Source organism: Barbus barbus, assembly GCF_936440315.1.
Source record: "Barbus barbus genome assembly, chromosome: 38".
Taxonomy (NCBI): domain Eukaryota; kingdom Metazoa; phylum Chordata; class Actinopteri; order Cypriniformes; family Cyprinidae; genus Barbus; species Barbus barbus.
Window position 1 is genome coordinate 16,306,385 of NC_136716.1, and position 14,942 is coordinate 16,321,326.

General features: G+C 40.7%; 1 protein-coding gene across 2 annotated transcripts in view; it reads left to right on the top strand.

The window, feature by feature from the left end:
- The first annotated feature begins 383 nt into the window (after positions 1-383).
- LOC306857819 (uncharacterized protein) overlaps positions 384-14,942 on the top strand; it is a 29,289-nt gene continuing 14,730 nt past the window's right edge. The window contains exons 1-19 of one of the 2 annotated variants that reach the window (XM_079398003.1): positions 384-589; positions 2,600-2,681; positions 3,038-5,958; positions 6,201-6,242; positions 6,833-7,090; positions 7,190-7,375; positions 9,102-9,242; positions 9,364-9,559; positions 10,121-10,290; positions 10,463-10,550; positions 10,645-10,734; positions 10,934-11,107; positions 12,123-12,343; positions 12,436-12,613; positions 12,702-12,838; positions 12,998-13,167; positions 13,309-13,501; positions 13,668-13,804; positions 13,991-14,177. In XM_079398003.1, coding sequence (XP_079254129.1) covers positions 3,514-5,958; positions 6,201-6,242; positions 6,833-7,090; positions 7,190-7,375; positions 9,102-9,242; positions 9,364-9,559; positions 10,121-10,290; positions 10,463-10,550; positions 10,645-10,734; positions 10,934-11,107; positions 12,123-12,343; positions 12,436-12,613; positions 12,702-12,838; positions 12,998-13,167; positions 13,309-13,501; positions 13,668-13,804; positions 13,991-14,177 — 5,013 coding nt within the window. In that variant the 5' untranslated portion in view covers positions 384-589; positions 2,600-2,681; positions 3,038-3,513. The remainder of the gene's footprint in view (positions 590-2,599; positions 2,682-3,037; positions 5,959-6,200; positions 6,243-6,832; positions 7,091-7,189; positions 7,376-9,101; positions 9,243-9,363; positions 9,560-10,120; positions 10,291-10,462; positions 10,551-10,644; positions 10,735-10,933; positions 11,108-12,122; positions 12,344-12,435; positions 12,614-12,701; positions 12,839-12,997; positions 13,168-13,308; positions 13,502-13,667; positions 13,805-13,990; positions 14,178-14,942) is intronic. The other variant, XM_079398004.1, reaches the window with a different exon arrangement.

Sequence of the window (14,942 nt, forward strand, 5' to 3'; positions counted from 1 at the left end):
CTATAAGATTATGATCAAACATAGGTGTTTATGTGCCGAGATGCAATCAAGACATTTTTTTTATTATCTGGAGATGAAAAAAAAACTTACATTTGTTCTAAAATTAATGATTTATGTCATATCAGTAAGTTGTACCGTGTCAAACTGCTGGCAGCCAAGTTACACACACAGAGATATTCTTTTAAAAAGTGTGCATATATTCTAAGGTTGCGTGCAAACAAGTCGTGGTTCTGTTTGATATTTACATTTAATAAAGAAATCTAAAAACATGTTGAATTTCCAGTAAAGGCTGAGATGTGTGCAGCGCGCGCTGAAGCACGTCTCGCGAGATGTCTGTTCTTGGTCAGCAGTCGCTCGTTCCTCCATTTCGCTGCGTCGCAAGTCTCCTCCCCACAACCGCTAGATTCAGCGATTCCGGACCCAGTCTCTCTCGGAGCGGTCCTTAACTTGATCCTACGAACCTGCCAGTACCTCACTGGGTACCGAGAGGCAGTTTGGAATAGTCTCAACACGGATTGAGTACGATTTGAAGCGGATGGCGACTCCTTCAGCGAGAATTTAGTAAAAGAAAAGTGCTCGGAAATTTCAGGTAGGTGGAACCTTAAGATGGCGGTGGTGAGAGGAGGGGGAAGTGGTGGGAGGGGAAAGGGGGTCACTGGGATATGGGGGGGGGGGGGGGTGGATTGGGACATGGCGGGACAAGTTGACTTTCAAGCAATCGGGTGCTAAAATGTATTAATCTGTTTTGTAACGTTATGAACAGTAACTTACGGCCTTTTTGAGCCGACTCGATTGGATCAACAGCGCATTCGTGTTTGTTGTCTACTTTTAATGCAGCTGCACCAAAAACCTTGGGTTCCGATTTCTTACTACTGCACACTTTTGAGACGAAACTGTCGTCTGTCACTGCAAGTCCAACAACAACCACGTTAGCCTATAATTTTATCCTCAAGTGTGTTTAATGTGTCCTTATTGAGAAGATTTTCATATAACATTTCAAATAAACCAACTTATTACTAAAATCCTGCTAATCTAGAATACAGTAAAACATAACAGACTGGACTGAATGTAGTGATGGAAAGTCCAACTCATTTTTGTGAATCGGTTCTTTCGGACCAAAAACCGGTTTAGGAACCGATTCAGTAATTCTTTGTCATCCTGGTCCCTGAAATCTCCTTTTGGCATATTGCATGCTTTAAAACTTCTTTAATAAAGCTATATGTAGGCACATATTGCTGTTTTTATTACCTTATATTAATAAGTTTGTTTATTGTAATTTATAATGCCAAGGCAATTGGAGCCCAAATATAAACAGTATACATTAGTACTAAAATACACTACATGTGTCATGTCAATTTTACAAAGTTTATAATTTTATATAAAAGAATACTTTCATTTTGAAAAGATTCGGCTTCGCGTGACCCCGCGCGGTGACGTCAAGAGGTCGTTCCAGCAATGGGTGTATAAGAAAATGACCAGTAATACGTTTATGTTTTGTGACAAGTCTTTAAAACCCCTCGATATGGATTATGATGAATCATAGTTTGTTTTTGAGCATTGCAATACTTCTCATGGAAGCTGATGTGTGCACGCGCGCTCTTTGCCCGAGCAGTGTGTTCAGCGCGCGCGTGAGAGTTCGAGACGGTGTGTGTGTGTATATATATATATATATATATATATATATATATATATCTCAATGTGTTTGTCTGAGTCAGAAGATAATATAATAACAGACGCCCTCTCATGTACTATTACACAAAACAGATTAGGACTGTAGCTCCCTGTCATTTAAACGCCAACAACAACAAAAAATGAAACGTTGTCGTGTCGGCTCCATTGTAACATCTGTGAATTAGCTTTGCTAGCATGCTAAAGGCCCATGTATGTTCACCCGCCTCATGCGTACAGAACTGCCGTCTACATTTGTTGTTAGTATTCGGTATTAAACGTTAACCGCTATCCTATCTTCTAAGTTTTTAAGCAGTCATAGGTGAATAATGAACGAATCAGCGGTAACTTAACTCATCGCTAAATGCTAGCCGATCGTGAAGCACACGCACTGTTGTACTGAATGAGACTGTTTTCCCGGATATACAACAACACTTGTATATTTAACATTCGATGTTAAGGTGACGTGTGTGTGTGTGTTAAAAGTTGTGTGCAGTTAATATTACAGATAAAAATGACTAATTTATTTCCTTTAGTATATGCTCTATATATTCCTGTAGGTTAGTGTAGAAGCCGGCTGTTTGAAGGAATTAGTAATAGCTGGACAATCTTATGAATTTCTTATATTGCTAAACGAGAGTTATGTCCGTAACTATGTAGATTAAGTCAATGAGAAACGCTCTTTTTACCTGTGTTTGCTCTGAATTGTTAGGCTGCTCTTGCATTTTAACCACCAGCTCCGTGGAGCAGATGGGTTTTGAGGAAATTGCATAGTCCTGCTGCAGTTTATTCATCTATATTTTGCGTTCTAGGAAAGCACTTTTTTCTCTCTCATATGTTGGATTATGCGCTCACTGTTTGAGGCTTTTAGGTTTGATTTTACAAATAGATGATCAAATTCATGAAATTCACTCCATTTGTTTATCTTTAGACCCTCAGATGCAGCGGTACCCTTGATCTCAGCATCCTGGAAGTGGAAATCACGGAAGAGACTGGTGCTTCATCACAAACAGGTATTTATTTAGTTCATTCCTTTGAAGTTCTATGTAGAATGCTCATAATTTGTGGCTGTAGTACAGTTAGACAATTTCTGCAGAATTGGAACGTTTGAACTCTTTAAATCTTCCACCCCTTGCTTGTCCATTTCTTAAGTAGCTTGGCTAATTCTGTAATGCTTTCAGGTGCCAGTGAAAGTGCTGTTGTATCAGCTCAGATGTTTAAATACTTCCTGAAAAATTATTTTGAAATTCAGCACAGAAAATGAAAAAAAAAAATGTCATCAGATATTTTTGTTTATGTTTATCTCAACGTACAATTTGTGCATTTTGTAAAGGGTTAGTCATGACGTATCTCCCATCTATTCTTTCAGGTTTAGTGTGTAGCAGTGCCGGTTCTAAAGCAGGACAGTCTGGGGAAGAGGCGGTGCAGCAGCGCACCTGTCCGGCAGTGGCTGTGCTGGGTGGCACCTCCGTGGCTGCGCAGAATGTGGCCGGGCCACCCCAGCATGCCCTGCAGCCAGTCGCAGCTGCCACTCTACCACCATCATCGCTTGACGTTGCCACTGCATCGCAGCAGAAAGGAGACTCCAAGGCTGCATGTAAAGAACATACCATCGCTCACGTTCAAAGAAACAGCAGCACTGAGGAATCAGAGGAGATATCATCTGTCCAAAGAGGACTGGTGTCAGCTACTGCTGAAGACACACAAAAACTTACAGACACATTGGAGGGTCGGACTCCCTCAGACAGACTTTTTGAGAGTGGGACAGATAGCATTACGCAAAAACAGGATTTGCTTTACGGGTGTAACACAGAGCAAACAAGTCTTGCATACAGGGAGACCGATATGGCAGAAGGATCCAGCACAGGCCAATGCCAAGATTGGAGCCAACACCCTGGAGATGCAGGGGGTGTGTCTGCCCCTGTTGAGACAGAAAAGGGACCCTTGCCTCCAGAGACAATCAAATTGGACTACAAGAACATGTCTGGAAAGCACACACCTGGAGAAAACCCCTTTGTCCCAACAACAGAAGTCATCCCAGCAGTCTCAAGTGCAGTTAAGACAACAGACAAAGGCATGGAGCAGCCCCGAACAACTCCCCTGTTTCAGACAAATCAGACAGCCACATCATCTGCATTTGGCGTCCTACAGAAACAAAGTACGACCAATTCAGCGAAGCAGGATTGTAAACTTGACTCTAAGGCGGCTATGGAAGTTGCCATGCAAGATCTGCCTAAAACAGACAAAGAAGGTGCAGTTAGTCCAATTAGACAAACCTTGGGAACAAAACAAGGTAATAGTGGAAATTCCCTTTGCTCAGGATATTCAACATCAAAACAAGGAGGGGAGCACATTACCCCCGACAGTGGAAATAGCATGCCAAATGACTCTGATAAGGGCAGCTGTTATCCCCCAGAGGACTGCAGTAAAACACAAAAGGCTACACAAAGGACAGAAACACCTGGCGTGCCCACCCCGCCTGAGAATGCACGGTGTGTGCAAGAGCTAAGCTCTCAGTATGTTCGTTTAAGTGAAACCCCCAAAATGTTTCATTTGGGTAAGGGGACTAGTGCAAGGGAGGGGCAAGGAAACGAGAAAGTCCCTATAGATGAAGATCTGTGTTTTAATGTGGCTGCTAAAGAAGTATTTCGCAACATTTCTGTTGATGAACCAAAGCTGTCTGGGCATGGGACATGCATTGACAATGTACAGGTCCCCATTGTGAATGAAGGGTCAAAAGTCATGGTTTGCGGCTCTTCTGATGTGATTTTGAAGCAGAATGACAGTGCCAATCGAATAGAAATATCCATGTCCTCAAATCACCAACAGGATGGGAGCGTGCTGCTCGCACACACAGGGAACTGTGTGACTTTAGAGGGGCTAGAATCAGATCAGCCAAATCTTTCTGACTGTATGGTCCAACATGTAAAAGAGTCCATTCCAGCTGATCATAAACTCTCACAGATTCAGATATGCCTGAATGATACTCCAGATATCGTGAATGTGGAAGAGAGACAGGAAGTGAGTGCCGAGGCTCTCAATGCTGGTGAGGTGAAAGATTTGATCGATGTAGGTATTTTAATTCAGCCAGATATGGAGGATACCTGGCTGGTTGTAAGTGAGATAGACGGGCAGTCTGAGCATGCAGAGATGGAGGTCAGTGAGGAGTCTCTTGTGCAGTGCCCTCGATCCCAGTCAACTGTTGCTGTATATGAATGCACTGTGCCCTGCTTTACATCCTCTGCCCTTCACAGTGATGTTAAGCTGCTGTTAACTGACAAAGAAGAGGAAGAACCAATGGAAACATTGACGCAAGACTCGCAAGCCCAGAGTAATCTAGGGAATCGAACCTCATCTCATCCTGATGCACTCAAACCCACAGAAGAGTTACTTACCATGGCCTCTACGCAAAAAGAAGAGTCTATAATTGTCAAGCAAAATGATGATTCAACTCACACTGATCTTGCAAACACATTGACAGGGTTAACGTCCACAGTGATGGACGTCACACTTGACTCTGTGCAACAGCAGCAAGAATCTGTTGTGGTGGAAAACACACCAGGTGTGTCGTTAATTTCATTGTCTTGTGGGACAATTGATCCAAAGCTACTGATCCTAAAGAGGGTTGACAGCCCTGCCCTTAAGCAACATTCTTCCCTGCCTGCTAGGATCTCAACCAAGCAGAACTCACCTGTCCCGGCTGGATCGCCCAGTGATGGATTAAATAAAGCTGCAGAGTGCCTTGCTAAAACTGAATCAGCTGCATCCTCCATCATAAAGGAGGATGCTATGTTACCTGCTGACCGCCCTATCTCAAACACTCTCTCTCAGTCCTCTCGGACTGTTTCCACTTCTAATGTACTTTCACAGAACAGCTCTCTGAAAGGAAACTTAAATAAATCAAACAGTTCTGGCAAGTTGCTTCAAAACGAATCCTCTGCTAGCACTTCTTTATCAACTTCAGTTCAACTCCATAACTCAAAAAGCCGCCTTCCTCCTCCTGCTGGAGATGTGTGGGGTACTGTATCCAGTGTCGTCCCAGATGGGAATCAGTTTAAACGTTCTTCGGGTGGTACACCATGCCAGGATTCAATGGCTTTGGGGGGTGAACTGGAGTTGGAGCAGCAGCAGTTACCGGATGAACTTTTGTCAACAACGAAAGATGCTCAGAACTCCATCCTAGAGCCACTTGATGCTTCTATAGAAGAGAGCAGCGATGCAGAGGTTGACAGCTCTATGGATGTCCAGAATGAGGACAACAATGCTACGCCCAGTCCAGCAGCGAACAAGGTAAAAGCAACTAAACTATTAACTCGCCTATTATGGCTTCAGCCATGCTAAAGCAGTGATTTCATATGTAATTTGTTGTAATTCATATGATAGTCTTCATGAAAGCTTCAGAGGTAGTCAGCAAAAGTGTATTATAATTTAGATGTTTTTGAGCATGTGTACACTATCCATAACAGTTTCAAAGCCACGATTTGATGCTAGTGCACTTCTTGGCTGTATATTGAGCCATGTGTGTTTTCCAGTGTGGGCAGAGCAGGACAGACAAACAAGGCTTGTTATTGAAGGTAAGAGGTGTCAGGCATTCTTCAGATCTGATCATTGCAAGCTGATTCTGCTTCTTCCAACTAGTGGTTGACCGATATGGGTTTTGCAATGGCAATTTAGAAAGTGGGGTACGCAATAAACTCCTGCTATGTAGGCAAAGAGAATTTATTTTTAACAAATATGCGGGCATTAAAGTGAACACTTATTTTGCCCAATATTTAAATTCACAAAAGGGGGAATGTAAAAGTTGCGTCCAAGCTAGCATGGGTTTTGGTCTATGTCAAAAATCTCAAAATGGCTTCTTTATGGACCTGGAATATATATCGGTCTATCACTGCTTCAACTCACTAGCTTAAAAGTAATTTTTTTTCAAGTATAAACTGACAGGAAAATAAAGCTGAGTGTATAAAACTGTTTGATTATTCAGAGTAGCATGTATTATTTAGAAATTAGGAAAGAGGTTATAAGATGTTTGCTCACCCAGATGTGCTTGTAGACCAGGCTGTTTTTATGAAGGTTTTTTATCTCTTCTTGGGCACTCTATCTCTCCTTTGTACTCCATGCTGAATAATATTGTGCAGTCAGATGCAGTTTTATTTGTCTTTCCCAGGTTTGCCAGTGGATTGCAGGCAAGGTTACAGCAGGCTCTACCCCTTCCACCTCCCCAGTTCCATGTCCATCTCCATCTCCCTCATCTGGTGATTTGATGCGTTCTCACACAGGCAGGGCCTCACCTGTATGCAACTCTCATGGCAAAAACATGCCCTCCACTTCCTCCCAGGGTTTTGGTGGCTGTTCTCAGTCAGAGCAAACAACCACCCTGAAATCCACGCCAAAGCATACAGACATGGCAGAACTGGCAAAGCATGTAAGAGAAGGACACATTTAATCTTTTACTTTCAGAAATAGTGTGATTTAATGGTTGTAAATGGATGGTTAGTCTTATTTTGTGTAATACTTTAAACAGGAAGCAGAAATAGAGCATCGTTCCCTTGCACTAAAACGTGAAGGTTTCTGGTCCCTAAAACGTCTGTCTCGTATAACCGAACCAGTACGGCCCAAAGTACATTGGGATTACCTCTGTGAGGAAATGCAGTGGCTTTCTGCAGATTTTGCACAAGAGAGGCGATGGAAAAGAGGAGTGGCCCGAAAGGTAAGCATTACATTCAGACTGTCCTATTTGTAATATGCTGTTTGTATTATTATTTTTTTCACTTTTATTTTTATATATAAGATTAACAATGCATATAAAACAAAGTAGTATTAACAGAAAAAAGGGGGGGGGGGTATTAAACGTATACATATCAGATTTATGCAACACATCATATACAGCTAATAGTCCTATACGTACATCACAGTGAATTGAAAAAAAATAAAATATATATATATATATATATACACACATGTATATGAACCAACTCCCCAATTAAGGAGAGAAAGGGAGAAAGATAGGAAAAAAAAATAATAATAGGAAAAACACATAACAACAAAGCCAAACAGATGGTTACCATTTCTATAACATTCACAGTTTACTTAACTGAGGATATCTTTATTTTCTTTATATATCAACCACTTTTCCCAGTCCATTCTGAAAGCACTTTTTTTCATCTTTAGCGTATACGTAAGTTCTTCCATCACCAGGATTTCTTCAATGATCTCAAACCACTGTTTACAATTCAAAGTGCTGTCTTTAAGCCAATTCCTAGTTATAGTCTTTTTACATGCCACAAGAAGAATCTTACATAAATATTGGTCGCTTTTAGGTACTATGCCTTTAATATTTCCCATAAGCAAAAATAAAGAGGTTCTGGGTATTCTATATCCAAGCACTTCAGACATAACTACCTGCATATCATCCCAAAAAGATTGGATTTTCTCACAATTTCAAAAGATATGTGCATGATCTGCTTCTAACTGTCTACACTGTCTCCAGCAAACCTGTTGTCTGGAGACTTGTTTGCTTTTGATCTTAGGTGTTATAAAGAAGCGAATAAGGCACTTCCAGGAAAACTCCCTTCATATTAGTGAGCTAGTGGTACTTTGGTGTATTATCCACATATCGTACCAATCCGTTTCTGGTATTTCAGTCTTCAATTCTTTATCCCATTTCAATTTTATATATAGTGTGGAGGAAGGACTGCAACACATTAACACCTCATATATGGAGGAAATTATTCTGGGTAGTGTATTATTATAAGCATCCATCATTTTAGTAAGGGAATGGATATCATTTGCTCTCATTTTCTTTTTTTTTATTGTAGTAATCCCTTAATTGGAAATATCTAAAGTCCTGATTTCTAAGTCCAAAATCATCCTTTAAGTCTTGGAAACTTTTCACCCTTTGTAAGTGCACTAAACAATGTTGTTATTCCCCTCTCCTTCCATTGTTGAAATATTGGATCTTCCCTTTCTGGCTTAAATTCCTTGTGTAATCCACCTAAGTATTCCAATCTCTTTCTCCAATTTGAAGTGTTTGACAATAGAATGCCAGATCTTTAATGAAAATGTCACAATTGGGCCCAGTTTGTCTTTACTATGTCCATGAATTTCGCTCTCCCCTATAAAGGACTGAACTTAAAGATCCTGTATATTTGTTTCTATGTCTTTCCATTTGGCTATGTAACTAGAAGTACACCAGTAAAAAATGGGACGTATTTGTGCTGCATAGAAATAATTTTTAAGATCTGGAAGAGCCATACCACCTTTTTCTTTAGGTAGTTGGAGTGTTGAATAGCGCACTCTGGGTCTTTTACCACCCCATATGTACCTGGATATTAATTTATCCCATTCACAAAATTGCTTTGGTGGGATTTGTATTTATTTCTTTTTTTTAATTGTTGGGTTAATAGAGCATCTCACCAATCTGAACTCATTTTCAGGTAGTTCGGATGGTGATGCGCCACCATGAGGAGCTGAGACAGAAGGAAGAGAAAGCAAAACGTGAGGAGCAGGCCAAACTGCGAAGAGTTGCTTCTTCTATTGCCAAGGAGGTCCGTGCCTTCTGGAGCAGTGTTGAGAAGGTGACTTTCAGTGTTTTTTTTTTTTTTTTTTTTCTTTTTTTTTTTGGATGAAATCTCTATTGCACCAAAAACTATCCATGATTCACACTTTAAACTCTTTCCCACCCATTGCTGTGTACAGGTGGTCCAGTATAAACAACAGTCCAGACTGGAAGAGAAGCGGAAGAAGGCTCTAGATCTCCAGCTTGATTTCATTGTGGGTCAGACAGAGCGTTACTCAGACATGTTAAGTCAGTCCCTGCAGGCTGCTCCTGTACACAGTTCAGACACTGCAGCTGTCTCCAAACAATCACAGCTAAATGCTGTTGATGAGGATGGTGAGGACTGATTTTTTTACTGTTGTTGTTCAGATCAAGAATCTTGGAAGTGAATGAGCAAATGTCCCAGAAAGTATTTGGACACTTACACAACACAATATATGAATGCCATTTATAAATAGCCTATAACAAAATATGAAACCAAGTGGGATCTGCTAATAAATTATGCTAGATTAAATTTGTTTAGTGGATGAATTCAGTTCACCACAGGGACAAAATAGAGTCCAAATGCACTTCTAATTTTAATGTTATATTCAGAACCTAGCAAACATGTTTTTCCTTATTATATTAAGCTTGTGTTCTTTTTGGTTTGATGTCTAACATAGTAGTATTCATATTTTATTAATTTTTTAAGTGTTACTTAAGAGTCCAAATACTATGGGGCTATTTTGTATTCATGAAGATGCTGTAAGAAAATTAGTGAATCAAATAATCTACTCTTGTCAGTGTTTCTGTGGCAATAGGGTTTGATATATTTTTGAACACATGATTCAGGATGTTCTTGTTTTCACTTTGTGTTTACTTAGATTAGACATCAAAATTTTCCCTTTTCTGTTGCAGATAGAGACTTTGAGCCACCTTGTGAGGAGGAAGATGATGAAGAGACCATAGAAGTAGAGGAGCAGCAAGAGGGGAATGATGCAGAGACACAGAGACGGGAGATAGAGTTACTAAGGGAGGAGGGCACTCTGCCTATAGACCAGCTGCTCAGTACTTTAACTCTCCCCCAGGTACAGCAATCTTCCAGGATCTACAAAACAGTTGGTTTTACACAGCCATTATGTTACTGTCTGGACTATCCAATTAATATGGTCCATCACTGTTCATGTCCGCTTGTTCCAGTATGGTATTTTTTTTTCCAGTTCTAACATATTTAATTAAGACTTATTTTTAATTGCACAGGACGTTGAATCAGAAGAAGAAGCCTCAGATACTTCATCTTCTACAGTTGAAGAGGAAGACAAAGAATTCAGTGCCAATGAAGAAGATGGTTAGTAGAGTTTTCTTTAGATAGACACTTAACTTTGAATCCTACTGATTAGAATGGAAATATACAACTTATGTTACTATATTCTTCTCCTCAGCGGAAGATGAAGAGGACACCATTGCAGCCCAGGAAGTTATTGAAGGAGATGGAGACCATACAGAGGAACTTGATGACCTTGCTAGAGAGGGTAACTCTTTTTAGGCATAGCAGTGATTTTTATATAATAGTTTTAATATAAACACTACTGTTCAAAGGTTTGGGGTCTGAAAAAATTAATGAATAGAAATGACCCCAATTTTTTTAACTGTATAATGAAGTGTTTAATTATGACTTGCACAGTTATTTCCTGAGGTCATATTGTCACTTGTGGCTTCTTTGTTTCACAGGGGAGATGAGCATGGAAAAGCTCTTAGAGAAGTACAGAGGAGCATATGCCTCTGATTTTGAGGAGCCCTCAGCCTCAGCGTCACCGGACTCCTCAGAAGAGTCAGAGGGAACTGAGGAGGAAGCAGAGGAAGAGACGGAGGGAGAGGACAGTGCTGATGATAGTAGCTCCTCAGGTGAGCTGAAGTTTATGATGATAGTATTGTAGTCAAGAGTACCAACTTCGGAACCAGTCAGTACTAGGTTGGGCCGATAGATGATGCCATCGCCGATGGCTGATGGACATCACAATGTTGAGCCGGCATCATGACCTCCCCCCATAATACCCCCCGCAATCTGCCACATCCCAATACCTTGTTCGGAAAATAAATGGCGTGTACTAGGAAACATCTAAAGGGAATAAATAAAAGATGGGAGGAAAATATATATTTCAATAGTTTCTCTCGCAGTTTTATCATTGGGTAATTATACTGTATATAAAATTGCGGGTATCAGGGAGCCGCTATTATGCCTGGCATTGAAACTGCTTTTGAATGCGCGATCACTTTTTACTTTCACTTTCAAGCTTTGCGATTACATGTAACGTTACTCTGTTTATACTATGGCAGTACTTACCACACATTTTACAAGATTAGATGTTTGTCAGTGGTGCTCAGGATCTGCAAATCATTCTCCATTGTCCTCAGTCATCTCCCCGTACTCTGTTTATGTGGTAAGTGAAATTTTATGTACTGTAATGTGACAGGCAACCGTTAGCAATCGTTATTTGTTTTCCGTTTGTTTTCCCGTGCCTTTCTGAATACGGATTCACGCTTCAAGCACCTTCATGCACACCCCCTGGCATCAATGATCATCGCTTCATGCTCTTCACCGAGCGTGCACATGGGAGCATTTGAAAACCACATCTATCAGTGGATCCCTAATATATCTCCACATAGACGGATCCGCGCTGATAGATGCAGCTTTCAAACGCTCCTATGTGCTTCTGTGTGAGCGCTCTGTGAAGTGATGATCATTGATGCCAATCACAGACGTGTCTGTTGAGCGCGTGAACACTCTGGGCAATCAGCGGTGCTGTAGTACCGAAGTCGGTACTTTTGACAACACTAGATGATAGTCACTGAAACTTAATGAACTATTGTATGAAGTGACCAAATATCACACATCATCTACAATCTACTCAATATTCAGATTCCCAAACGGCTGTAGTCAGTGATGAAGAAGATGAGGATGTGCAGAAGAGTGCTAATGAGGATGATGATGATGGAGGAGAGGGAATGGAGGTTCTGTTGAGAGAGGGAGACCATAGTCCTACTGTACCAACATCTCCCCGACCTAAGAAAGAAATCAGCCACATTGCTGCTACTGCCGAGAGCCTTCAACCTAAGGGATATACACTGGCAACAACAAAGGTGGCAATACACAAACCCTCAGAAATGCTGGCTGAAGAAGACTGTTTCTGTTTATCATTAAATGCACTTGTGTGGTTTCTTTTTAACACAAGGTCAAAACACCAATTCCATTCCTGCTTCATGGTACTTTGCGCGAGTACCAGCACATTGGACTGGACTGGTTGGTCACCATGAATGAGAAGAAACTCAATGGCATACTTGCAGATGAAATGGGGCTTGGCAAAACCATCCAGACCATTGCTTTGTTAGCTCATCTAGCATGTGTAAAGGGTAATAAGTCCACATAAGTACTCCTTTCCCTATGATGTGTGTTGAAAATATAGTGGATATAGTGCAGAACATTTTCTTGCTTTTACAGGTAACTGGGGTCCACATCTGATCATTGTGCCCACCAGTGTAATGCTCAACTGGGAGATGGAGTTGAAACGTTGGTGCCCTGGATTCAAAATCCTCACCTACTATGGTAGCCAGAAGGAGCGCAAACTCAAGAGACAAGTAATGAATACAATAATATTTTTAGAAATTAAAATAAAGATATTTTAAAAACACTTCTACAAAAATCTTGTATATTCTAATAATCTTGTAAATTGTGTATGCTTTTTGCCTTTCAATCTGTGTTTATAATTGTTTTTCTTTCCTTTTTATTTTTGTTAGGGCTGGACCAAACCCAATGCTTTCCATGTCTGCATCACCTCGTATAAGCTAGTACTGCAAGATCATCAGGCTTTTAGGCGCAAGTCTTGGAGGTACCTCATTTTGGATGAAGCCCAGAACATCAAGAACTTTAAGTCCCAGCGCTGGCAAAGCCTGCTCAATTTCAACAGGTACTTGTATACATTAATTTCTTTGAAGGTCTTGATCATTTATGGGTCCCATTCTGACCTTTGTTTTATGTGGAAAAACCCATTTAATTAGGATGTAATGAGTTTATTTTATTCTTTCTCTCAATTCTGTCTTCCATGCAGCCAGAGGCGATTGTTGCTCACAGGTACCCCTCTCCAGAACAGTCTAATGGAGCTGTGGTCTCTTATGCACTTCCTCATGCCGCACGTTTTCCAGTCCCATCGTGAGTTCAAGGAGTGGTTCTCAAACCCGCTTACTGGAATGATTGAAGGGAGTCAGGAGTACAATGAGGGCTTGGTCAAACGGCTTCACAAGGTAGTACCAGTTTAGGCATAATTTTTATGTAATTTATTGCATTTATGAAAATATCACAAACATAGTTACCTTGTTATGATTTTTGTCTGAATTTATGTGATATTAAAGGGAAGAATTTAGGCTTTTGGCTTCAAATACGTTTTCCTACATCTCTCTGTTTATCTAGGTGCTAAGACCCTTTTTGCTGCGAAGAATCAAAGCAGATGTGGAAAAACAAATGCCAAAAAAATATGAACATGTTGTGTGCTGTCGACTCTCCAAAAGACAGCGTTTTCTCTATGATGACTTCATGGCCCAGGCCTCGTGAGTAACTAGGGCAAACAGACAAGGGTGGGGTTGAGGAAGCAGAAAAGGCATTTTTCCTTTGTTGATAAACTCAGGCCTTGGATGATAATTGATTGGATGATTTTTTCGTACTTCAGGTGTTTGGGTAGATTTATTTTTTTCTAATTGTTCGTGTTTTTTATGCCCCATACCATGTTCTCCCAGGACTCGAGAGACGTTAGCCAGCGGCCATTTCATGTCTGTGATCAACATCCTGATGCAGCTGCGGAAAGTGTGTAATCACCCCAATCTGTTTGATCCAAGGCCCATACAATCCCCCTTCATCACAAAGGCCATCATCTACTCTACTGCTTCACTGGTTCAGCGGGCTCTTGAGACCTCACCTTTTGAGGTAAATTGTGAAGACTTTCAGCATTACCTAAAACTTTACTATCCTGTGTGCTTGTTTATCTATATTGGAGTGTTCAATCCTGTTCCTGGAGGGCAGTTGTCCTGCTGTGTTTAGATACAACCGGCCCCATCACTCTTGCAAGAAAGTTTCTAGTAATCTTGAAGACAGTGGCTGTCCAAAATTGCCCCCATACCATTATTTAGTGCTATATAAATTCAGGCAGGCGATTCAACTACGATTATGAACATTCTGTAATTTATTAGTCGGTATATAATACAGCATGTGGTGTATGCCATGCCTCATCTTATTAGTTTTTGTTAAACGTTTTGTAAGCTAGTGCTAGTTTGCCATTGTATCTTACTGTTTTATTGTTGTTGTGCTTTTTAATTAAGAATAACAATGAATTCATCTTTTGTTTTAGTCTTAAAAAGTGAAAGGTGTATAGATGTAAGCAAAACAGACCATTGACGGTAAAAAAAGATGGACGACGCGTCTCTGCTTCCTTCCACTATAGAAAAGTGAAGCCAAAGCATCTCAGTATGGCCGCTGCCATCGTGAGTAAATGACGTCATTTGCAGCCAGAGTCTGTGCAGTAGTGTCGTGAGGTGGAGCCGTGGTATCAAACTCCCGTCCAAACTCCTGCAGACCCAATCAACCATAACAACACGCCCCGTTTTTATAGCATCAAATTACTAGCTAAAATCAAACTCATCACAAAAACGAACAATTGAACATATATCAGCGTGATAACAACTACCTTAAATC